This window comes from Aegilops tauschii, chromosome 5, assembly GCF_002575655.3.
Source record: "Aegilops tauschii subsp. strangulata cultivar AL8/78 chromosome 5, Aet v6.0, whole genome shotgun sequence".
NCBI lineage: Eukaryota > Viridiplantae > Streptophyta > Magnoliopsida > Poales > Poaceae > Aegilops > Aegilops tauschii.
This window is the reverse complement of record NC_053039.3, coordinates 65298930-65325598: the sequence shown is the minus strand read 5'-3', so window position 1 is coordinate 65325598 and position 26669 is coordinate 65298930. Positions and strand designations below refer to the sequence as shown.

Below are 26669 nucleotides of genomic sequence, written 5' to 3'. Positions count from 1 at the left end.
AATTGGCATGTATTACTGTTGGAAATATGCCCTAGAGGCAATAATAAATAGGTTATTATTATATTTCCTTGTTCATGATAATCGTTTATTATCCATGCTAGAATTGTATTGATAGGAAACTCAGATACATGTGTGGATACATAGACAACACCATGTCCCTAGTAAGCCTCTAGTTGACTAGCTCATTGATCAATAGATGGTTACGGTTTCCTGACCATGGACATTGGATGTCGTTGATAACGGGATCACATCATTAGGAGAATGATGTGATGGACAAGACCCAATCCTAAGCCTAGCATAAGATCGTGTAGTTCGTTTGCTAAGAGCTTTTCTAATGTCAAGTATCAGTTCCTTAGACCATGAGATTGTGCAACTCCCGGATACCGTAGGAATGCTTTGGGTGTACCAAACGTCACAACGTAACTGGGTGGCTATAAAGGTGCACTACAGGTATCTCCGAAAGTGTCTGTTGGGTTGGCACGAATCGAGACTGGGATTTGTCACTCCGTGTAAACGGAGAGGTATCTCTGGGCCCACTCGGTAGGACATCATCATAATGTGCACAATGTGACCAAGGAGTTGATACGGGATGATGTGAGTTACGGAACGAGTAAAGAGACTTGCCGGTAACGAGATTGAACAAGGTATAGGGATACCGACGATCGAATCTCGGGCAAGTAACATACCGATAGATAAAGGGAGTTGTATACGGGATTGATTGAATCCCCGACATCGTGGTTCATCCAATGAGATCATCGTGGAACATGTGGGAGCCAACATGGGTATCCAGATCCCGCTGTTGGTTATTGACCGGAGAACGTCTCGGTCATGTCTGCATGGTTCCCGAACCCGTAGGGTCTACACACTTAAGGTTCGATGACGCTAGGGTTATAGGGAAAGTATGTACGTGGTTACCGAATGTTGTTCGGAGTCCCGGATGAGATCCCGGGCGTCACGAGGAGTTCCGGAATGGTCCGGAGGTAAAGATTTATATATGGGAAGTCCTGTTTTGGTCACCGGAAAAGTTTCGGGTGATATCGGTAATGTACCGGGACCACCGGGAGGGTCCCGGGGGTCCACCAAGTGGGGCCACCAGCCCCAGGAGGCTGCATGGGCCAAGTGTGGGAGGGGCCAGCCCCAGGTGGGCTAGTGCGCCCCCCCACCAAAGCCCAAGGCGCAGGGAGAGTGGGAGGGGGCAAACCCTAGGTCCAGATGGGCCTTAAGGCCCACCCTAGTGGCGCCCCCCCTCCTCCCCTTGGCCGCCCCCTAGATGGGATCTAGGGCAGGTCGCCAGCCCTTGGGGTGGAAACCCTAGAGGGGGCGCAGCCCCCCCCCCCCCCTTATATATAGTTGAGGTTTGGGGCTGCCCAAGACATGAGAACGTCTCTCTTTCGGCGCAGCCCTACCCCTCTCCCTCCTCCTCCTCTCCCGCGGTGCTTCGGGATTGCCACGCTCCTCCATCATCACCATGCCGTTGTGCTGCTGCTGGATGGAGTCTTCCCCAACCTCTCCCTCTCTCCTTGCTGGATCAAGGCGTGGGAGACGTCACCGGGCTGCACGTGTGTTGAACGCGGAGGCACCGTTCTTCGGTGCTTAGATCGGAATCAACCGCGATCTGAATCGCTACGAGTACGACTCCTTCATCCGCGTTCTTGCAACGCTTCCGCATCGCGATCTACAATGGTATGTAGATGCACTCCCCTTCCCCTCGTTGCTAGATTACTCCATAGATTGATCTTGGTGATGCGTAGAATTTTTTTGAATTTCTGCTACGTTCCCCAACAGTGGCATCATGAGCTAGGTCTATGCGTAGTTTCTATGCACAAGTAGAACACAAAGTAGTTGTGGGCGTCGATGTTGCCAATTCTTCTTGCCGCTACTAGTCTTATCTTGTTTCGGCGGCATTGTTGGATGAAGCAGCCCGGACCGACCTTACACGTACGCTTACGTGAGACAGGTTCCACCGACTGACATGCACTTGATGCATAAGGTGGCTAGCGGGTGTCTGTCTCTCCCACTTTAGTCGGAACGGATTCGATGAAAAGGGTCCTTATGAAGGGTAAATAGAAATTGGCATATCACGTTGTGGTTTTACGTAGGTAAGAAACGTTCTTGCTAGAAACCTATACAAGCCACGTAAAAACTTGCAACAACAATTAGAGGACGTCTAACTTGTTTTTGCAGCATGTGCTATGTGATGTGATATGGCCAGAAGATGTGATGAATGATATATGTGATGTATGAGATTGATCATATTCTTGTAATAGGAATCACGACTTGCATGTCGATGAGTATGACAACCGGCAGGAGCCATAGGAGTTGTCTTTATTTTTTGTATGACCTGCGTGTCATTGAATAACGCCATGTAAATTACTTTACTTTATTGCTAAGCGCGTTAGCCATAGAAGTAGAAGTAATCGTTGGCGTGACAACTTCATGAAGACACAATGATGGAGATCATGGTATCATGCCGGTGACAAAGATGATCATGGTGCCCCGAAGATGGAGATCAAAGGAGCAAAATGATATTGGCCATATCATGTCACTATTTGATTGCATGTGATGTTTATCATGTTATGCATCTTATTTGCTTAGAACGACGGTAGCATAAATAAGGTGATCCCTCACTAAAATTTCAAGAGACGTGTTCCCCCTAACTGTGCACCGTTGCGAAGGTTCGTTGTTTCGAAGCACCACGTGATGATCGGGTGTGATAGATTCTAACGTTCGAATACAACGGGTGTTGACGAGCCTAGCATGTACAGACATGGCCTCGGAACACATGCAAAACACTTAGGTTGACTTGACGAGCCTAGCATGTACAGACATGGCCTCGGAACACAAGAGATCGAAAGGTCGAACATGAGTCGTATAGTAGATACGATCAACATGGAGATGTTCACCGATGATGACTAGTCCGTCTCACGTGATGATCGGACACGGCCTAGTTTGACTCGGATCATGTATCACTTAGATGACTAGAGGGATGTCTATCTGAGTGGGAGTTCATTAATCAGATGAACTTCATTATCATGAACATAGTCAAAAAGGTCTTTGCAAATTATGTCATAGCTTGCGCTTTAGTTCCACTGTTTAAGATATGTTCCTAGAGAAAATTTAGTTGAAAGTTGGTAGTAGCAATTATGCGGACTGGGTCCGTGAACTGAGGATTGTCCTCATTGCTGCACAGAAGGCTTATGTCCTTAATGCACCGCTCGGTGTGCTGAACCTCAGCGTCGTCTGTAGATGTTGCGAAACATCTGACATACACGTTTTGATGACTACGTGATAGTTCAATGCGTAATGCTAACGGTTTAGAATTGTGGCACCAAAGACGTTTTGAAACGTCGCAGAACATATGAGATGTTCCGAAGATTGAAATTGGGATTTCAGACTAGTGCCCACGTCAAGAGGTATGAGACCTCTGACAAGTTTCTTAAGCCTGCAAACTAAGGGAGAAAAGCTCAATCGTTGAGCATGTGCTCAGATTGTCTGAGTACTACAATCACTTGAATCGAGTGGGAGTTCATCTTCCAGATGAGATAGTGATGGTTCTCCATAGTCACTGCCACCAAGCTATTAGAGCTTCGTGATGAACTATAAATATCAAGGATAGATGATGATCCTTGAGCAACTCGCGATGTTTGACACCGCGAAAGTAGAAATCAAGAAGGAGCATCAATTGTTGATGGTTAGTAAAACCACTAGTTTCTAGAAGGGCAAGGGCAAAAGGGACACTTCATGAAACAGCAAATCATTTGCTGCTCTAGTAAAGAATCCCAAGGTTGAACCCAAACCCGATACTAAGTGCTTCTGTAATGAGGGGAACGGTCACTGAAGCAGGACTACCCTAGATACTTGGTAGATGAGAAGGCAGGCAAGATCGACAGAAGTATATTGGATATACATTATATGAATGTGTACTTTACTAGTACTCCTAGCAGCACCAGGATATTGGATACCGGTTCGGTTGCTAAGTGTTAGTAACTCGAAATAAAAGCTGCGGAATAAATGGAGACTGGCTAAAGGTGAGATGACGATATGTGTTGGAAGTGTTTCCAAGGTTGATGTGATCAAGCATCGCATGCTCCCTCTACCATCGAGATTTGGTGTTTGCGTTGAGCATGATTGGATTATGTTTATCGCAATACGGTTATTCATTTAAGGAGAATAATGGTTACTCTGTTTATTTGAATAATACCTTCAATGGTCTGGCACCTAAAATGAATCTCGATCGTAGTGATACACATGTTCATGCCAAAAGATATAAGATAGTAATGATAGTACCACATACTTGTGGCACTGCCACTTGAGTCATATTGGTATAGAACGCATGAAGAAGCTCCATGTAGATGGATCTTTGGACTCACTCGTTTTTGAAAAGAATGAGACATGCGAACCATGTCTATTGGTATATATGCATGAAGAAACTCCATGCAGATGGATCGTTTGGACTCACTTGATTTTGAATCACTTGAGACATGCAAATCATACCACATGGGCAAGATGACTGAAAGGCCTCGTTTTCAGTAAGATGGAACAAGAGAGCAACTTATTGGAAGTAATACATTTTGATGTATGCAGTCCAATGAGTGCTGAGGCATGCAGCGGATATCGTCATGTTCTTACTTCACAGATGATTTGAGTAGATGCTGAGTGTATTTACTTGATAAAACACAAGTCTGAATTATTGAAAGGTTCAAGTAATTTCAGAGTGAAGTTGAAGATCGTCGTGACAAGAGGATAAGATGGCTGTGATATGATCATAGAGATGAGTATCTGAGTTATGAGTTTGGCACACAATTAAGAAATTGTGGAAATTGTTTCACAACTAATACCGCCTGGAACACCATAGGGTGATGGTGTGTCCGAACATCATAACTGCACCCTATTGGATATGGTGCATACCATGATGTCTCTTATCTAATTACCACTATCATTTATGGGTTAGGCATTAGAGACAACCCCATTCACTTTAAAAGGGGCACCACGCAATTCCGTTGAGACGACACCGTTTAGAGAAACCTAAGTTGTCGTCTCTTAAAAGTTTGGGGCTGCGACGCTTATGTGAAAAATGTTTCAGGCTGATAAGCTCGAACCCAAAGCGGATAAATGCATCTTCATAGAAAACCCAAAACAGTTGGGTATACCTCCTATTTCAGATCTGGAAGCAAAAGTAATTGCTTCTAGAAACGAGTCCTTTCTCGAGGAAAAGTTTCTCTCGAAAGAATTGAGTGGGAGGATGGTGGAGACTTGCTAAGGTTATTGAACCGTCGCTTCAACTAGTGTGTAGCAGGGCACAGGAAGTTGTTCCTGTGGCACCTACACCAATTGAAGTGGAAGCTTATGATAGTGATCATGAAACTTCGGATCAAGTCACTACCAAACCTCGTAGGACGACGAGGATGCGTGCTACTTCAGAGTGGTACGTGATCCTGTCTGAGATATCATGTTGTTGGACAATACTGAACCTACGAGCTATGGAGAAGCGATGGTGGGCCCATATTCCGCAAATGGTTAGAAGCCACGAAATCCGAGATAAAGGGATCTTTGAGAAGAAGACGGACGTGGACGGTAATGTTACCGTCTATGAAGCTCGACTTGTGGCAAAGAGTATTTCCACAAGTTTAAGGAGTTGACTACGATGAGATTTTCTCATCCGTAGCGATGCTTAAGTCCGTCGGAATCACGTTAGCATTAGCTGCATTTATGAAATCTGGCAGATGGATGTCAAAACAAGTTTCCTTACCAGTTTTCGTAAGGAAAGGTTGTATGTGATACAATCAGAAAGGTTGTGTCGATCCTAAGGATGCTAAAAGGTATGCTAGCTCCACCGATCCTTCCATGGATTAGAGCAAGCATCTCGGAGTCAGAATATACGCTTTGATGGAGTTATCAAAGTTTTTGGGTTTATACAAAGTTTGTTAGAAACTTGTATTTACAATAAAGTGAGTGGGAGCGCTACAACATTTCTGATAAGTATATGTGAATGACATATTGTTGATCCGAAATGATGTAAAATTTCTGGAAAGCATAAAGGGTTGTTTGAAAGGAGTTTTTCAAAGGAAGACCTGGATAAAAGCTGCTTACATATTGGGCATCAAGATCTATAGAGATAGATCAAGACGCCCGATGATACTTTCAAAGAACGCACACCTTGACATGATTTTGAAAGAGTTCAAAATAGATCAGCAAAGAAGGAGTTCTTGGATGTGTTACAAGGTGTGAGTATTGAGTAAGACTCAAGACCTGACCACAGCAGAAGAGAGAGAAAGGACGAAGGTCGTCCCCTATGCTTCAGACGTAGGCTCTACAGTATGCTATGCTGTGTACCGCACATGAAGTGTGCCTTGCCATGAGTTGGTCAAGGGGTACAATAGTGATCCGGGAATGGATCACATGACAGCGGTCGAACTTATCCTTAGTATCCAGTGGACTAAGGATTTTCTCGATTATGGAGGTGAAAAGGAGTTCGTCGTAAAGGGTTATGTCGATGCGAACTTTGACACTAATCCGGATGACTTTGAGTAGTAATCCGGATTCGTATAGTAGAGCAATTACTTGAAATGGCTCCAAGTAGCGCGTGGTAGCATCCACAAGATGACATAGATATTCGTAAATCACACACGGATCTGAAAGGTTCAGACCCGTTGACTAAATAACCTCTCTCACAAGCATAACATGATCAAACCAGAACTCATTGAGTGTTAATCACATAGAGATGTGAACTAGATTGTTGACTCTAGTAAACTCTTTGGATGTTGGTCACATGGTGATGTGACCTATGAGTGTTAATCACATGGTGATGTGGACTAGATTATTGACTCTAGTGCAAGTGGGAGACTGTTGGAAATATGCCCTAGAGGCAATAATAAATAGGTTATTATTATATTTCCTTGTTCATGATAATCGTTTATTATCCATGCTAGAATTGTATTGATAGGAAACTCAGATACATGTGTGGATACATAGACAACACCATGTCCCTAGTAAGCCTCTAGTTGACTAGCTCGTTGATCAATAGATGGTTACGGTTTCCTGACCATGGACATTGGATGTCGTTGATAACGGGATCACATCATTAGGAGAATGATGTGATGGACAAGACCAAATCCTAAGCCAAGCACAAGATCGTGTAGTTCGTTTGCTAAGAGATTTTCTAATGTCAAGTATCAGTTCCTTAGACCATGAGATTGTGCAACTCCTGGATACCGTAGGAATGCTTTGGGTGTACCAAACGTCACAACGTAACTGGGTGGCTATAAAGGTGCACTACAGGTATCTCTGAAAGTGTCTGTTGGGTTGGCACGAATCGAGACTGGGATTTGTCACTCCGTGTAAACGGAGAGGTATCTCTGGGCCCACTCGGTAGGACATCATCATAATGTGCACAATGTGACCAAGGAGTTGATCACGGGATGATGTGAGTTATGGAACGAGTAAAGAGACTTGCCGGTAACGAGATTGAACAAGGTATAGGGATACCGGCGATCGAATCTCGGGCAAGTAACATACCGATAGATAAAGGGAGTTGTATACGGGATTGATTGAATCCCCAACATCGTGGTTCATCCGATGAGATCATCGTGGAACATGTGGGAGCCAACATGGGTATCCAGATCCCGCTGTTGGTTATTGACCGGAGAACGTCTCGGTCATGTCTGCATGGTTCCCGAACCCGTAGGGTCTACACACTTAAGGTTCGATGATGCTACGGTTATAGGGAAAGTATGTACGTGGTTACCGAATGTTGTTCGGAGTCCCGGATGAGATCCCGGACGTCACGAGGAGTTCCGAAGGTAAAGATTTATATATGGGAAGTCCTGTTTTGGTCACCGGAAAAGTTTCGGGTGATATCGGTAATGTACCGGGACCACCGGGAGGGTCCCGGGGGTCCACCAAGTGGGGCCACCAGCCCCAGGAGGCTGCGTGGGCCAAGTGTGGAGGGGACCAGCCCCAGGTGGGCTGGTGCGCCCCCCACCAAAGCCCAAGGCGCAGGGAGAGTGGGAGGGGGCAAACCCTAGGTCCAGATGGGCCTTAAGGCCCACCCTAGTGGCGCCCCCCCTCCTCCCCTGGGCCGCCCCCCTAGATGGGATCTAGGGCTGGCCGCCAGCCCTTGGGGTGGAAACCCTAGAGGGTGCGCAGCCCCCCCCCTATATATAGTTGAGGTTTGGGGCTGCCCAAGACATGAGAACGTCTCTCTTTCGGCGCAGCCCTACCCCTCTCCCTCCTCCTCCTCTCCCGCGGTGCTTGGCGAAGCCCTGCGGGATTGCCACGCTCCTCCATCATCACCATGCCATTGTGCTGCTGCTGGATGGAGTCTTCCCCAACCTCTCCCTCTCTCCTTGCTGGATCAAGGCGTGGGAGACGTCACCGGGCTGCACGTGTGTTGAACGCGGAGGCACCGTTCTTCGGTGCTTAGATCGGAATCAACCGCGATCTGAATCGCTACGAGTACGACTCCTTCATCCGCGTTCTTGCAACGCTTCCGCATCGCGATCTACAATGGTATGTAGATGCACTCCCTTCCCCTCGTTGCTAGATTACTCCATAGATTGATCTTGGTGATGCGTAGAAATTTTTTGAATTTCTGCTACGTTCCCCAACAATTACAACCCTTGTTTGTTTGATTTGTGGAACCCTAGTGTATTTTATTTTATTGAAAAGATATGGTTGGATATATAGATTGACATGTTATTTCTATGGAAAAGTTATTTGTATGAAGTAGGCCTAGTTTAGTTTTGGATACATATGCTTTGAATTATACTCGTATTGAGAAAAATGCTTTGGATACATATGCTTTGAATCTTGCATGTAGTAGGCCTACTTTAGTTTTTTTGAATTGAAAAGATAATCGTGTTGACAAGAATGCTTTGTTGAAATTGTTAGGATGGTTTGGCTTCTCGATGATCATTGGGACAAACAACACCGGTCGTACGCTATGTCGGTGGAGCAGCGGGTAATACTGAAAGTGGCCGGTGTTATGAATTTCGTATTTTTTTTCAAACACAAATGCCCCATATGTAATGTTATGATTTGTTTGTTTGTAGGAGCTTGCACCTCTGAAGCTTCGGTCTCACGGGATCAGCCTTGGATGGATGCACTATGATGAGCGGTACACACCGTATGTAAGGGAGGCAGGACTTCTCCCTTTCATTCAGTTGGTCCGCCGGTCGACGCCACCCAACAATGCTGCAGCACCCACCGCGCTTATTGATCATTGGAGGCCGGAGACACACACTTTCCATCTTCGGACCGGGGAGATGACCGTGACGCTGCAGGATATTGCTATGATCACCGGTCTTCCTATCGATGGCAATCCTTTATGTATGAACACCGATTCTGATGGGTGGCGCACGCAGATGCATGCCCTTATCGGTATGGTTCCTCCGGAGCCTCGGGAACCATAAGCAGAAGATAAGAAGAAGGAAAGAGTCGCAGCGGGCGCTACTTTCACGTGGATATCATCGAACTTCAGTCATTGCCCTGAGGATGCTAATGAGGACATGGTGAAGACATATGCTCGTGTCTACATGTGGAACGTGATATCCAGGACAATGTTTGCTGATGGCACAGGCAAGAATGCTCCATGGATGTGGCTGAAGGCATTGACCGTCTTCGATAGCAAATGGAGTTGGGGTTCGGCGACACTGGCTTACTTGTATCGACAGGTATGAAGTTGTTTCCTTTTCACTTCATTGATACATTATCAATGCGCTCTTGCGGCAAATTTGACCATGTTCTCTTTTATGTGCAGTTGGACGAAGCCTGTTGTAGGCACACTGGAGGTATTGGTGGTTGTCTGCTCGCACTTTCCATATGGAGCTGGGAGCGTTTGCCGGTTGGACGACCGAAGACCGTGAAGTACGAGGATTGGGACGATAAAGACGACCCACTACGGCTCCCCACTTGGGCTTACAAGTGGGATGTGTTAAATGAGACGACGGATGATCCCTCGGTAATGTACAAGTTGTACAAGAGCGAGCTGGACGCGATCACGCCTGAGCAGGTGAACCGACATTGCAGAAGTGATTATCATGCTTGTATCGTAACTCGATATCAATTTTGCATTCAATCCCATTTTGCAGGTGGAATGGGAGCCGTATGGAAAAGGAGAGAGTTTTGGTAACCCTATAGAGTTCAGGCTGAATCCGATGTGCACTAGGGATAGGGATCTCTGGCATATGCGGTGCCCACTGATATGCAACTGGGCGGTTGAGCTTCACCTGCCACATCGGGTGTTCCGCCAGTTTGGTTTGTTCCAGCCACACCCGCCAGAGTGGGAGGACACGGACAAGTTGCTACACGGGTAAGATATAATTAACCTTGAGCACTTAGCAGCTTCTTGACGGTTTCGATGATGCTAATATTCTGTTTCTAACTTGCAGGTTGGATAGGAAAAAGCAGCGGAAGATCAAGGATTGAGCCAAGCATCACAGGAAGTATGTTGTGCAGTTCGCTCTTAGTGTGGGGCAAGCAAGGGCTGGAAAACGAGCCCAGCTTCGTGAGCACTGCCCGATCGCGTTCAACAACTATCTCACATGGTTTCTTGCAAGTACCCGCGTGGAGGTATGCCAGCCGGCGTATGCTGAGGAGATTCTGGAAGAACCCACCGTTTTTGATGAGGTATCCCAGCACCAGTACAACGCATTAGTCAGGAAAGGCAACTCAGTGATCCCTTCAGCTCCAATGATGAACTTCGTGGTTAGCCCTTTTTGCTTTTCCATTTGCACTATTCACATCTTCGCTTGCCTAACACTTTGATACCGTTTCTGTTCATAGCGTGCCCAGATCAAGAAAGCAGCTGATGAGACCGAGACTATTCTGGAAACAACCCCGGCTGGCAAAAGCGATGGGGAAGGTGCACTTCGAGCATTCATTAAGGTTCACATCTCCTTCAAACTAGCACTTAACATTTGTTGCTATGTTCCATGTCTCATTCAATTGTACATGTTGCAGCCCCAGGGCCAAAAGTTAAGGCGGCTATCAAACCTTTTCAGTTGTCGTGACCCCGAGTATGTATCACCAGAACGGTCTAGGTCGGCGACACCATCAGATCCCGCTTCGGGGCAGGGCCATGGTGAACCTTTCGAGGATGAGGACGTGGGTGTGGTCACCCAAGAGGTATGTCACGACGATATATATCCATTTGTTGATGCATTGCTAACTATATCCTCACACACGGTCTTTCCATATCTTCTGTTGATGCATAGGTTGCTGATGATATGACCCTGGGGAGGTACCAGGCTCGGTCTGCATACAAGTTGAAGCCTAGGACGGGAATCAACAAGTACACACCTGAAGACTTCACCCAAAGAGGCCAAAGAGGCAAAAGGACGGTCGGCACCTCGCGGATGGCGGCTTTGGATGACTATTTGGATGACATGGACGAACCGGAGCCGGAGCCGGAGCCGGAGCGGGTTCCTCTTCCTAGGAAGGTGAAGAAGATAAGCGTCAAGAGGGGGGGAGGAGCCAGCAAGCGTGGAAAGCACTAGTCATCGTCATTTTTTAAAAATGTTGAACTTAGAGTGGAATTTGTTATGTCGTTGAACTTGGAGTGGTCGTACCTATTAGTAATGTGGAATTTGTTATGTCGTTGAACTTGGAGTGGTGGTAGCTCTATGTTAAACTTGAACTTATTGTGATGGTCCTTTCTAAGAAATGATGTCTGTGGTGAACCCTTTTTGAACCTTAATGTTTATTATACAAATTGTTGAACTGTGGCTGAAAATGACCCAGTAGGGGGGGGAGGAGGCACAGAAGGTAGGCCTCCAGTTTGAGGCAAAAAAATTGCTAAGTGTTTGTGCAGCGCCTAGCTCGGGGGCGCCACACTATAGGGTGCAACGCCTAGCTGCCAGGCGCTGCACAGTAGAGTGTGGCGCCTCCAGGCTAGGCGCTGCACAGGTCTGTAACTTGCCATACCTTCTGTTGCTGTCTGGATAGCTATAGACCTGTGCAGCGCCTAGCCCGGAGGCGCCACACTCTACTGTGCAACGCCTAGCGGGCAGGCGCTGCACTGTAGAGTGTGGCGCCTCCAGGCTAGGCGCTGCATAGTTCTGTAGCTATCCAGAGGGCCACAGAAGGTAGGCCTCCAGTTTGAGGCAAAAAATTCGCTAAGTGTTTGTGCAGCGCCTAGCCCGACGGCGCCGCACTATACTGTGCAACGCCTAGCTGCCAGGCGCTGCACTGTAGAGTGTGGCGCCTCCAGGCTAGGCGCTGCACATGTCTGTAACTTGCCATACCTTCTGTTGCTGTCTGCATAGCTACAGACCTGTGCAGCGCCTAGCCTGGAGGCGCCACACTATACTGTGCAACGCCTAGCTGCCAGGCGCTGCACAGTAGAGTGTGGCACCTCTGTGCTAGGCGCTGCACATGTCTGTAGCTATCCAGAGAGCCACAGAAGGTAGGCCTCCAGTTCGAGGCAAAAAATTCGCTAAGTGTTTGTGCAGCGCCTAGCCTGAAGGCGCCGCACTATACTGTGCACCGCCTAGCGGCCAGGCGCTGCACTGTAGAGTGTGGCGCCTCCAAGCTAGGCGCTGCACAGGTCTGTAGCTATGTAGACAGCAACAGAAGGTAGGCCTCTAGTTTGAGGCACCTGGACTTGGACTTAGTGAATTTTTTAGCTATCCAGAGAGCCACAGCACCTAGGCGCCACACGGTAGATTGCAGCGCCCAGATGCTAGGCGTTGCACTTGGACTTAGTGAATTTTTTAGCATATGCATACATAGTAAGTAACAACTGTAGATTGCGTGACGCCCCCGATTTGACCGTACACTAATCATGCACGCAAATGTGTACGACCAAGATCAGGGACTCACGGGAAGATATCACAACACAACTCTAAAACATAAATAAGTCATACAAGCATCATAATACAAGCCAGGGGCCTCGAGGGCTCGAATACAAGTGCTCGATCATAGACGAGTCAGCGGAAGCAACAATATCTGAGTACAGACATAAGTTAAACAAGTTTTGCCTTAAGAAGGCTAGCACAAAAGTAGCAACGATCGAAAAGGCAAGGCCTCCTGCCTGGGACCTCCTAACTACTCCTGGTCGTCGTCAGCGGCCTGCACGTAGTAGTAGGCACCTCCAGTGCCGTGGGAGTCGTCGTCGACGGTGGCGTCTGGCTCCTGGACTCCAACATCTGGTTGCGACAACCAGATAGAAAGGAAAGGGGGAAAAAGAGGGAGAGAAGCAACCGTGAGTACTCATCCAAAGTACTCGCAAGCAAGGAGCTACACTACATATGCATGGGTATATGTGTAAAGGGGCATATCAGTGGACTGAACTGCAGAATGCCAGAATTAAAAGGGGGATAGCTAGTCCTGTCGAAGACTAAGCTTCTGGACATCTCCATCTTGCAGCATGTAGAAGAGAGTAGATTAAAGTCCTCCAAGTAGCATCGCATAGCATAATCCTACCCGGTAATCCCCTCCTCGTCGCCCTGTTAGAGAGCGATCACCGGGTTGTATCTGGCACTTGGAAGGGTGTATTTTATTCAGTATCCAGTTCTAGTTGTCATAAGCTCAAGGTACAACTCCGGGTCGTCCTTTTACCGAGGGACACGGCTATTCGAATAGATAAACTTCCCTGCAGGGGTGCACCACATAACCCAACACGCTCGATCCCAATTGGCCGGACACACTTTCCTGGGTCATGCCCGGCCTCGTAAGATCAACACGTCACAGCCCCACCTAGGCTCAACAGAGAGGTCAGCACGCCGGTCTAAACCTATGCGCGCAGGGGTCTGGGCCCATCGCCCTATGCACACCTGCACGTTGCGAACGCGGCCGCGAGCAGACCTAACAACCCACACGATCACGGCGGTTACGTCAAAGCGGTCCAACACGGCGCGCGCCACTCAGTCGCTGACGTCAAGAAGGCTTCGGCTGATACCACGACGTCGGGATACCCATAACTACTCCCACGTAGATGGTTAGTGCGTATAGACCAAATGGCCAGACTCAGATCAAATACCAAGATCTCGTTAAGCGTGTTAAGTATCCGCGAACGCCGACCAGGGCCAGGCCCACCTCTTACCTAGGCGGTCTCAACCTGCTCTGTCGCTCCGCCACAAAGATCCACTTGCGGGTACTCCTATGAGCCGACCCGACTTTAGTCATCACATGTGTCATGTATATAGTATATAAGTATATGCCCGTGATCACCGCCCAGGTGATCACGGCCCGATAGTATAGCACAGCAGACGGACAAGAATGTAGGGCCACTGATGGAAATCTAGCATCCTATACTAAGCATGTAGGATTGCAGGTAAAGGTAGTAACAATAGTAGCAAGGATAGGCTATGCATCAGAATAGGATATCGAAAAGCAGTAACATGCTACACTACTCTAATGCAAGCAGTAGAGATTAGAGTAGGCGATATCTGGTGATCAAAGGGGGGGGCTTGCCTGGTTGCTCTGGCAAGTAGGAGGGGTCGTCGACTCCGTAGTCGAACTGGGCAGCAGCAGTGTCGGTCTCGTAGTCTACCGGAGAGAAGGGGGGGAAGAAACAGTAAATACAATGCAAACATAAGCATGACGATGCGTGACATGACAATGAGCGGTGCTAGGGGTGCCCTAACGCGACAGTAGGTGTTACCGGGGAAGGGGGGGAACATCCGGGAGGTATTCCCGATGTTTCGCGTTTTCGGACAGACGGACCGGAGGGGGAAAGTTGCTAGTTCGATAGGTTAGGGAGGTGTGGTGGAGGAACGGACTGCGTATTCGGATTTGTCTCGTCGTTCTGAGCAACTTTCATATAGAAAACAATTTCATCCGAGTTACGGTTTAAAAGATATGAATTTTCAAAGTTTATTTGAATTTCTGGAATTATTTATATTCAGAAAAATGAATTATGACGTCAGCATGAGGTAATGCTGACGTCAGCAGGTCAACTGGTCGGCTGACCAGTCAAACCAGACAGGTGGGTCCAGTGGGACCCACATGTCAGCCTCTGTTAGTCTAATATCTATTTAAACTAATCTAACAGTATAATTAGAGGGGTGGGCCCCATATGTCAGTGAGTGATTAGTTAAAATAATTATTTTTATTTATAAAACATTTTCTTTTTAATTTTCTTTTTTTGTTTTTGCGGCGGGGCCCGCATGTCAGTGACTGGGCCTGCCCAGTCAGCAGTTGGCTGGGTCAACCCAGTCAACTGGGCCCGTGGGGGCCACTGGCAGTGACCCAGGGGTGGGGCCCGGCCGGCCACGTCGGCAGGGCACCGGAGAGGGGCTCCGGCGAGCTCCAGCGCGGCGGCGATGCGCGGGTGAGCTTCGGGTTTCGCCCGCAGTGGGTTTGCGGGGGCGGGGCTGGGCGCGTACGACGCGGCTCGACGTCGCGCGTCCAACGGCGGTGGCCGGAGGGGCTGGAACGGCCGGAGACGTGCGCTACGAACTCGCCGGCGGCGAGGAGCTACAGGTGCCCGAGGGGAGCTACGCTAGAGCGCGCGAACGGCCGAACTAGCTAGCTAGGTGGGTGCGGCACGGTGCGGTCGGGCTAGCGGGCCAACGCCCGTGACCATTTGGTCACCGGAGACACGCCGGCGGCGAGCTCCGCGGTGTGGCGTTCGGGCGCGCGCGGGGAAGTAGCTACGGAGCGCGAGCGAGCTAGCGGAGAGAGGGAGGAGGTAGAGGAGCTCACCGCGCGGCGCAAGAAGGGCCCGTGGGTGCTTAGGAGCAGCAGGTCGTCGCCGGGGAAGAAGGGGGTCGCCGGCGTCCGAAGATGAAGGCGAGCTTGGTGCGTTCGTTGTAGGGGCTCCGGTCTCCAACGGGCTGCACCAGACGCAGCAGCGGGCGACGGCGGTCCTTGGAGACACCTTGGGGCGGCGAGGCGGGCACGGTGGCCGTGTGAACGACGGTGAACGGCGGCGAGCGCTCTCGGGCAGAGGGGAACGGAGGGGAGAGGGAGGGGGATCTGGCGGGGGAGAAGGCGCAGAGGCCGAGGGAGAGCAGGGGCGAGTGGGAGAGAGGCCCGAGGAGGCGGGGGAGCTGGCGCCCTTATCCGCCCCGTCGCCGGCGAGGGGGTGCGGCGGGGACGGCCACTGTTCCGTCCCCGGTCGGGGGAACAGGAAGGGGACGCGGGGGGGGGGGGAGGTGGGCTGGGCCGGGGCGCGGGTGGCGGCCCAGCTTGGGCCGGGGGGGGGGGGGGGGGGGTTGGGCCGCGGGTCCAGTGGGGGGGAAAGGCCTGCTCCCCTTTTTTTTCTTTTTCTCTGACTGTTTCTGTTTTCTGTTTTCTTTTTATTTGTTTATTTCCTTTTCTGTTTTATTTCATTTAAAAGTATTTAGACATTTTATAAAAATGTGTTTTCTCCACCATAATTACCAGTGTATTATTTAGAACCCACTGGACATTTTTGTTTGAATTTTTGAAAACTTTTATTTTCCACTTTAATTATATTTGAAGTTTGAACTAGGAGTTTGAAAAGGAAGGTGATCCAAATGTGATCAAGCCCTGTTTAGCACATGATTAGCTTAATCACAGGGGGTTACTGTAGCATGATTCTCAGGGTGTTACAAATCTCCTCCACTACAAGAAATCTCGTCCCGAGATTTAGGAGGTAGAAGGAAACAGTGCGGGGTATTCTTCGCGCAGACGATCCTCTCGTTCCCAAGTGGCCTCATCTTCAGAATGGTGTGACCACTGGACTTTGATAAACTTGATCGCCTTCTGACGTGTGCGGCGTTCAGCTTGGTCGAGAATGCGGACCGGATGCTCCTTATAGGAGAGGTCTTGCTGCAATTCGAGCACTTCGTGATCCACCGCTCGGATTGGATCCTTGAAGCAACGGCGGAGCTGTGACACATGGAACACATCGTGAACCTGAGAAAGGTTCGGCGGTAGTTCTAGTTGGTATGCCACTTTTCCACGCCTTTCGAGAATAGTGAATGGGCCAATATAGCGAGGAGCTAGTTTTCCCTTGATCCTGAAGCGGTGAGCACCCTTCATAGGGGTGACTCGAAGATAAGCCTTTTCGCCAGGTTGATAGACCATGTCTTTATGATGACGGTCATACTGACTCTTATGACGTGACTGAGCAGTCTTGAGATTCTCGCGAATAATGCGGACTTGTTCTTCGGCATCTTGGATAATATCCGGACCGAAGAGTGGACGTTCCCCAGTTTCTGACCAGTTCAGGGGGGTTCGGCACTTTCGTCCATATAACACTTCGAAGGGGGCCATCTTCAGACTAGCTTGATAGCTATTGTTATAAGAGAACTCAGCATACGGGAGAGATTCCTCCCATTTCTTGCCGAAGGAAATAACGCAAGCTCGAAGCATGTCTTCGAGAACTTGATTGACGCGTTCAACTTGTCCTTGCGATTGAGGATGAAACGCAGTACTAAATGACAGATGAGTGCCCATAGCTTCTTGGAAACTTGCCCAGAATCTTGAAGTGAATAAGCTGCCACGGTCTGAACTGATAACCAATGGAATACCGTGGAGTGAAACAATCCTGGACATATAGAGCGTTGCCAACTGGCTAGCAGTGATCGTTTCTTTGACTGCCAGGAAATGTGCAACTTTGGAAAGCCGGTCAATGACGACAAGAATAGCATCATTACCTTTCTGCGATTTGGGGAATCCAGTGACGAAGTCCATCTCAACATGGTCCCATTTCCATTCAGGAATAGAGATAGGTTGCAGAGTTCCAGCAGGCCTTTGATGTTCTGCTTTGATACGACGGCAAACGTCACACTCAGCAACATAACGAGCAATGTCTTGCTTCATATTAGTCCACCAGAATCTCTGACGGATATCTTGATACATCTTTGTACTACCAGGATGGATACACAGAGGCGTATCATGAGCTTCTTTCATAACTTCCTGTGTCATATCCAGGTTTTTCTCTGCACATGGCACCACTAGGCGGCCCTTGAAGTATAGGGTGCCATCTTCAGAAATGGTGAAGAATGAGGGCTTTCCTTCTGCGAGGTAGCGCTTAATCTTGTAGGCTTCAGAGTCATACTTCTGTAGCCTTTTGATGCTGTCCTCGAGATCTGGTTTAGCAACTAGGGTATTGAGGGAACCCTGGGTAACAACGTGGAGGTTCACCTTGCCAAATTGTTTAGGAGGGGGAGCGAGTGCACCCGGAGGAACAATATGGAGGTTCAGCTTCCTGAATTCTTCAACAAGCGAGGGCTGAACTTTATGAACCTGGAGGTGGTTGCAGTAAGACTTGCGGCTCAAGGCATCAGCCATTACATTAGCCTTGCCTGGCGTATAGGAGATACCCAAGTCAAAGTCTGCAACAAGCTCCATCCATCTCTGTTGACGGAGGTTCAGATCTGGCTGAGTAAACAGATACTTCAGACTTTGGTGGTCAGTGAAGATCTCGCAACGATTACCGAGAAGGTAATGTCGCCACTGCTTCAGCGCATGAATGACGGCAGCAAGTTCGAGGTCGTGAACTGGGTAGTTCTCTTCGTGAGGGCGCAATTGTCGAGAGGCATAAGCAATCACTCTGCGGTCTTGCATTAGGACACAGCCTAATCCTTGACGGGAAGCGTCGCAGTAAATGACGAAGTCCTTCTTAGTATCAGGTGGAGCTAGAACTGGGGCAGAAGTCAATTTGTCTTTGAGTGCCTGGAAACTTTCCTGACATTTGTCTGTCCATTGGAACTTGACGCCCTTATGTAACAGGTTAGTCAGAGGCCTGGCGATCTTAGAGAAGTTCTCGACGAATCGACGGCAATAGCTGGCGAGACCGAGAAAACTTCTGACTTGCTTAACGTTCTTGGGAGGAGTCCAATCAAGAATAGCCTGAACTCGCTCGGGGTTGACGGCAATACCATCCTTAGAGATGACATGCCCCAGATAGGTTACTTCGGGTAGCCAGAATTCACATTTAGAGAACTTGGCATATAGTTGATGTTCTCGTAGCTTTTCCAGCACAAGTCGAAGATGTTCAGCATGTTCTTCTTCGTTCTTGGAAAATATCAGGATATCATCCAGATAAACCACGACGAACTTGTCGAGGTAATCCATGAATATATAGTTCATTAGACGAGAGAAGGTGGCTGGAGCATTGGTTAAACCGAAAGACATGACGGTGTACTCGTATGAACCATAGCGAGTCACGAAGGCGGTCTTTGGGATATCCTCTTCACGAACACGGATCTGGTGGTAGCCCAACCTCAAGTCGAGCTTAGAGAACACTGACGAACCCGCCAGTTGATCATACAGATCATTGATCCGAGGAAGAGGGTATTTATTCTGAATGGTAGCTTGATTTATAGGACGGTAGTCTTGAACTAATCGGTTTGTCCCATCCTTCTTCTTGACAAAGAGAGAAGGTGCTCCCCAAGGAGAGCAACTTGGACGAATGAATCCTTTGCGAAGAGACTTGTCGATTTCCTCCTTAAGCTCAAGGAGTTCATGCGGCGGCATTTTGTAGGGTCGCTTGGCTATAGGAGTGGTGCCTGGTTTCAAGTCGATGATGAATTCAACAGCTCTAGCAGGCGGAATCCCTGGAAGTTCTTCAGGGAAGACGTCGAGGAATTCACGCACGACGGGAATGTTTTCAATGCCCTCGAGTGGTGCAGCGTTCAATGCATTCAATGCATAGAGCCTTGCCTCGGCATTTTGCACCAGATGGGCTTGGTAAGTAACTATCTCATCTGAAGGGTGTAGCAGATGGACGGTCTTAGTGGTGCAAACGATTGAAGCAGTATGCGCTTTTAACCAATTCATTCCCAGAATGAGATCAATGCTACAGGACTTCAGTACGATGGGAGAGACAAGAAATTCCAGTCCTTCAATTTCAACAGTAACATCGCGACTAACCATAGAGGTTTGGCATTGGCCCGCAGGGGTGTGTACCACTAGCGGAGTGTTTATCTCTTCGTAATGAATGCCATGCAGGAATGCAAATTCTGCTGATATGAATGAATGGGATGCTCCTGTATCAAATAAAACGGATGCTGGTACTGAATTTACGAGGAGTGTACCCATCACAGTAGCAGGCTGGTCTTGAGCTTCGCTGAGATCAACGTGGTTGGCATGAGCACGACCTTGAGACTTAGCATTGTTGTTGCGGGGCTGGTTGTTACCACGGCCAGCTGCTGGAAGGGCCAGTTGATTCTGATTCTGATAGCAGTTCCTGGCAAAGTGACCCGGTTGACCACACTTGAAGCACAGACCATTATCTGGAGTGGGAATAGGAGCCCCAGGTGGGGGAGCTGGTAGCCTTGACTGCTTAGATGGTGGAGGAGGCAGACGCGGTGCAGCATAAGATTTCCTGGGAGCAGGTGCATTTGGACGATACATGCTGTTTGGGATCCATATCTTACGCTTCTGTGAGGGCGAGCCCGAAGATGAGCCCGTGTCACGGTTGCGCCTCTGAGAGCTCTGGTATTCCTGCAGACCAGTCTCGACATTGATGGCCTTATTCACCAAGGTGGCGAAATCGGCGAAGTCATGCACTAGAAGTGCGAGCTTGATGTCAGCTTGTAGTCCATCACGGAACTTCTCCTGTCTGCGTGCATCAGTTGCAATGTCTTCTTCAGCATAGCGGGACAAGTCCAGAAACTCCCGCTGATAAGCTTCAACAGTTTTGTTGCCTTGGGTGAGGTTGCGGAACTCACGCTTCTTCCGGTCCATGACTCCCTGAGGAATGAAGCGGGCACGGAAAGCTGCTTGGAAGTCTGGCCATGTGATGATTGTTCCAGCTGGCAGAGTACGCCTGTGGCTGTCCCACCATTGAGCTGCGGGTCCCTTCAAGAAGAAGGAAGCAAAATTGACATAGCTGGCAGGGGCTACATCAGCAGACTCCATCTCATAGGTGATGTCACGGAGCCAGTCATCAGCATCCAAAGGCTGAGTTGAGCTGCGGTAGATGGTTGGGTTGAGGCGTATGAAATCTTGAAGAGTCACTTGGGCTGGCTGCTGGTTCATATTGGGGCGAGGAAACTGAGCCATCATATTTTCCATGAATTGGCGGTTCAGTTCAAACTGTTGGATCATACCAGCCATGTACTCAGGTGGTGGTGGGGCATCGCCACCACGACCACGACCACCTGGTCTAACCATCCTGCTAATATATAACAGGGGTAGTTCAGCATTGAGAAAATTGGCAATGACAAGAATCATTCATGATGAAACATGCATAATGAAAGGAGCACGATAGCTACTACATAGTAGTCGGCATAGCTTACAAAAGGGGTCATGCATAGAGTTCAGCACACAGAGTTCAGTACATAGACTAAAACATCATAGGCGGCACACAGGCTCGCGGCGAATGCCTTTAACACTACAAACAAGCCTACATCAGTCCCAAGAGGTACTGTGGAGGTAATCGTAGCCCGACAGCTGGTAGTGAGGCAACGAATAGCTCTCCACGTCAGCAGACTGGGGGCCGCGGATACTCAGGTGTAGAGCCCGACGCTCAGGTGGCAGAAGAGGACCAAGTGCGGGAGAGTAGCCTCCCACCTCTGGCCAACCGACACCGTGGGGCATCACGGTCCTGGCTGGGTAGATCGCAGAACGCGGTACCTGTCCAGACCGGACAAAGGGGTGCAGCAGCGTCAGAGCACGGTAAAGGTGCTGACGGGTGGTGTACATCTCGTGGCGAAGAGCTCGGTTAGCTCGATCCAGCCCATCAGCATGCAGAACCAGGTGCTGATGGTAGAAGGGCTCTCAGGTGACAGTGGAGTAGGCAGCAGTATAGTATCCCTCTGCACCAACATCAGAGGCGATAGCAATGTGCCTGAAAGGGGAGGTGTCCAACTCCCGATACTCTCCACGAAGACGTGTCAGAGCAGCATAGGCTGCATCGTGGACAGCCATATCGATGGTCACACCAACACCATGTGCGGTGTGCAGCACAGTAGTGGAGTCGTACTCCCGAGAGTAGAGGTGGACGATGGCACGGTACTGCTCCTGGTTAAAGTCCTGGTACTCCTCGTAGACGGTGTACTCAGGGTGCCAGCGATAACCCAGATAGGTCATCATCTCAGCTAGCACCGCAGGTGATCCCGAGGCACCAATGGCCATCGTGTGGCGAACAACCTGCCTCGTGGGTTCCATCTGAAAGCAAAGACGTTTCAAAGGAGTCAAATGACAGTGTGTGAATTGATCAAAATACTATTCTGAGAAACAACTATGGCTTATCCAACTTTGGGGTGAATGTGGTCACGGGATCCTAGTGTTAGAGTTAGTAAATTCGTTTAATCCGAGTAGAAGAGAGTTCAGAGTCCCAGAGTAAAGGTCGAGGAGTAAAAGATCCTAGTACCACCCAATGGCGACGTGGGCCCGTAAGCCGCACAGCCATGTTAGTAAAAGTTTTGCAATGTCTAGACTCGACTTCGGCCAAGGAGTGTGGAAGGGGGGTTCCTACAGGCAGTCGGCTCTGATACCAACTTGTGACGCCCCCGATTTGACCGTACACTAATCATGCACGCAAATGTGTACGACCAAGATCAGGGACTCACGGGAAGATATCACAACACAACTCTAAAACATAAATAAGTCATACAAGCATCATAATACAAGCCAGGGGCCTCGAGGGCTCGAATACAAGTGCTCGATCATAGACGAGTCAGCGGAAGCAACAATATCTGAGTACAGACATAAGTTAAACAAGTTTTGCCTTAAGAAGGCTAGCACAAAAGTAGCAACGATCGAAAAGGCAAGGCCTCCTGCCTGGGACCTCCTAACTACTCCTGGTCGTCGTCAGCGGCCTGCACGTAGTAGTAGGCACCTCCAGTGCCGTGGGAGTCGTCGTCGACGGTGGCGTCTGGCTCCTGGACTCCAACATCTGGTTGCGACAACCAGATAGAAAGGAAAGGGGGAAAAAGAGGGAGAGAAGCAACCGTGAGTACTCATCCAAAGTACTCGCAAGCAAGGAGCTACACTACATATGCATGGGTATATGTGTAAAGGGGCATATCAGTGGACTGAACTGCAGAATGCCAGAATTAAAAGGGGGATAGCTAGTCCTGTCGAAGACTAAGCTTCTGGACATCTCCATCTTGCAGCATGTAGAAGAGAGTAGATTGAAGTCCTCCAAGTAGCATCGCATAGCATAATCCTACCCGGTAATCCCCTCCTCGTCGCCCTGTTAGAGAGCGATCACCGGGTTGTATCTGGCACTTGGAAGGGTGTATTTTATTCAATATCCAGTTCTAGTTGTCATAAGCTCAAGGTACAACTCCGGGTCGTCCTTTTACCGAGGGACACGGCTATTCGAATAGATAAACTTCCCTGCAGGGGTGCACCACATAACCCAACACGCTCGATCCCAATTGGCCGGACACACTTTCCTGGGTCATGCCCGGCCTCGTAAGATCAACACGTCACAGCCCCACCTAGGCTCAACAGAGAGGTCAGCACGCCGGTCTAAACCTATGCGCGCAGGGGTCTGGGCCCATCGCCCTATGCACACCTGCACGTTGCGAACGCGGCCGCGAGCAGACCTAACAACCCACACGATCACGACGGTTACGTCAAAGCGGTCCAACACGGCGCGCGCCACTCAGTCGCTGACGTCAAGAAGGCTTCGGCTGATACCACGACGTCGGGATACCCATAACTACTCCCACGTAGATGGTTAGTGCGTATAGACCAAATGGCCAGACTCAGATCAAATACCAAGATCTCGTTAAGCGTGTTAAGTATCCGCGAACGCCGACCAGGGCCAGGCCCACCTCTTACCTAGGCGGTCTCAACCTGCTTTGTCGCTCCGCCACAAAGATCCACTTGCGGGTACTCCTATGAGCCGACCCGACTTTAGTCATCACATGTGTCATGTATATAGTATATAAGTATATGCCCGTGATCACCGCCCAGGTGATCACGGCCCGATAGTATAGCACAGCAGACGGACAAGAATGTAGGGCCACTGATGGAAATCTAGCATCCTATACTAAGCATGTAGGATTGCAGGTAAAGGTAGTAACAATAGTAGCAAGGATAGGCTATGCATCAGAATAGGATATCGAAAAGCAGTAACATGCTACACTACTCTAATGCAAGCAGTAGAGATTAGAGTAGGCGATATCTGGTGATCAAAGGGGGGGGCTTGCCTGGTTGCTCTGGCAAGTAGGAGGGGTCGTCGACTCCGTAGTCGAACTGGGCAGCAGCAGTGTCGGTCTCGTAGTCTACCGGAGAGAAGGGGGGGAAGAAACAGTAAATACAATGCAAACATAAGCATGACGATGCGTGACATGACAATGAGCGGTGCTAGGGGTGCCCTAACGCGACAGTAGGTGTTACCGGGGAAGGGGGGGAACATCCGGGAGGTATTCCCGATGTTTCGCGTTTTCGGACAGACGGACCGGAGGGGGAAAGTTGCTAGTTCGATAGGTTAGGGAGGTGTGGTGGAGGAACGGACTGCGTATTCGGATTTGTCTCGTCGTTCTGAGCAACTTTCATATAGAAAACAATTTCATCCGAGTTACGGTTTAAAAGATATGAATTTTCAAAGTTTATTTGAATTTCTGGAATTATTTATATTCAGAAAAATGAATTATGACGTCAGCATGAGGTAATGCTGACGTCAGCAGGTCAACTGGTCGGCTGACCAGTCAAACCAGACAGGTGGGTCCAGTGGGACCCACATGTCAGCCTCTGTTAGTCTAATATCTATTTAAACTAATCTAACAGTATAATTAGAGGGGTGGGCCCCATATGTCAGTGAGTGATTAGTTAAAATAATTATTTTTATTTATAAAACATTTTCTTTTTAATTTTCTTTTTTTGTTTTTGCGGCGGGGCCCGCATGTCAGTGACTGGGCCTGCCCAGTCAGCAGTTGGCTGGGTCAACCCAGTCAACTGGGCCCGTGGGGGCCACTGGCAGTGACCCAGGGGTGGGGCCCGGCCGGCCACGTCGGCACGGCACCGGAGAGGGGCTCCGGCGAGCTCCAGCGCGGCGGCGATGCGCGGGTGAGCTTCGGGTTTCGCCCGCAGTGGGTTTGCGGGGGCGGGGATGGGCGCGTACGACGCGGCTCGACGTCGCGCGTCCAACGGCGGTGGCCGGAGGGGCTGGAACGGCCGGAGACGTGCGCTACGAACTCGCCGGCGGCGAGGAGCTACAGGTGCCCGAGGGGAGCTACGCTAGAGCGCGCGAACGGCCGAACTAGCTAGCTAGGTGGGTGCGGCACGGTGCGGTCGGGCTAGCGGGCCAACGCCCGTGACCATTTGGTCACCGGAGACACGCCGGCGGCAAGCTCCGCGGCGTGGCGTTCGGGCGCGCGCGGGGAAGTAGCTACGGAGCGCGAGCGAGCTAGCGGAGAGAGGGAGGAGGTAGAGGAGCTCACCGCGCGGCGCAAGAAGGGCCCGTGGGTGCTTAGGAGCAGCAGGTCGTCGCCGGGGAAGAAGGGGGTCGCCGGCGTCCGAAGATGAAGGCGAGCTTGGTGCGTTCGTTGTAGGGGCTCCGGTCTCCAACGGGCTGCACCAGACGCAGCAGCGGGCGACGGCGGTCCTTGGAGACACCTTGGGGCGGCGAGGCGGGCACGGTGGCCGTGTGAACGACGGTGAACGGCGGCGAGCGCTCTCGGGCAGAGGGGAACGGAGGGGAGAGGGAGGGGGATCTGGCGGGGGAGAAGGCGCAGAGGCCGAGGGAGAGCAGGGGCGAGTGGGAGAGAGGCCCGAGGAGGCGGGGGAGCTGGCGCCCTTATCCTCCCCGTCGCCGGCGAGGGGGTGCGGCGGGGACGGCCACTGTTCCGTCCCCGGTCGGGGGAACAGGAAGGGGACGCGGGGGGGGGGGAGGTGGGCTGGGCCGGGGCGCGGGTGGCGGCCCAGCTTGGGCCGGGGGGGGGGGGTTTGGGCCGCGGGTCCAGTGGGGGGGAAAGGCCTGCTCCCCTTTTTTTTTCTTTTTCTCTGACTGTTTCTGTTTTCTTTTTATTTGTTTATTTCCTTTTCTGTTTTATTTCATTTAAAAGTATTTAGACATTTTATAAAAATGTGTTTTCTCCACCATAATTACCAGTGTATTATTTAGAACCCACTGGACATTTTTGTTTGAATTTTTGAAAACTTTTATTTTCCACTTTAATTATATTTGAAGTTTGAACTAGGAGTTTGAAAAGGAAGGTGATCCAAATGTGATCAAGCCCTGTTTAGCACATGATTAGCTTAATCACAGGGGGTTACTGTAGCATGATTCTCAGGGTGTTACAGCAGCGCCCAGATGTGAAGTAGGATTGATACGTAGCAAGCAAACAACTGTGAAAAGAACATATGCACGAAGTACTTCACAACATATAGTAGTTCATAACACATAGTACTTCATGACACATAGTAGTTCTTACAACCAAATCGAGGAGGAGACATAGTAGTTCACCGCACATAGTAGTTCTTACAACCAAATCGAGGAGGAGACATAGTAGTTCACGGCACATAGTAGTTCACAACCAAATCGAAGAGGAAACATAGTAGTTCACAACCAAATCGAAGAGGAGACATAGTAGTTCACAACCAAATCGAAGAGGATGACATAGCTCTATTGCGTAGAGCAAGGCCCCTTTCCCTTCATCTTCTTCCTCTTCCTCCTACCTTTTTCTTATGAGGTGAGCCTCCTTAACCACCCTCTCCATGAATATCTGATTGTCCCTCTCTTCTTTTTCAGCTGCAATTACCCAAAGCTTCATGGTTCTTTCTTCAAAATCCTGTTGACGCTTCTTCTGTGCCTCCTCAACTTTCCTCATCAACGCTTGCTCCCTAGCGTG

General features: G+C 49.6%; 1 protein-coding gene and 1 long non-coding RNA gene across 2 annotated transcripts in view; one reads left to right on the top strand and one right to left on the bottom strand.

The window, feature by feature from the left end:
• LOC109760212 (uncharacterized) overlaps positions 1-26669 on the bottom strand; it is a 40790-nt gene that overhangs the window by 1292 nt on the left and 12829 nt on the right. The window lies entirely within an intron of this gene.
• On the top strand, positions 9492-10440 carry LOC141022322 (serine/threonine-protein phosphatase 7 long form homolog). The gene is made up of 4 exons (XM_073498605.1): positions 9492-9671; positions 9758-10009; positions 10089-10309; positions 10389-10440. The coding sequence occupies exons 1-4, from the start codon at positions 9507-9509 to the stop codon at positions 10423-10425; spliced, it is 675 nt and encodes a 224-aa protein (XP_073354706.1). The 5' UTR covers positions 9492-9506; the 3' UTR covers positions 10426-10440.

Excerpts from the sequence above, each read along its gene's own strand:
- LOC141022322 (XM_073498605.1), top strand. The coding sequence starts at position 9,507 with ATGGTGAAGACATATGCTCGTGTCTACATGTGGAACGTGATATCCAGG. Across the intron at positions 10,010-10,088 it reads ACGCGATCACGCCTGAGCAG|GTGGAATGGGAGCCGTATGG; the intron begins GTGAACCGACAT and ends CCCATTTTGCAG. Across the intron at positions 10,310-10,388 it reads ACGGACAAGTTGCTACACGG|GTTGGATAGGAAAAAGCAGC; the intron begins GTAAGATATAAT and ends TCTAACTTGCAG.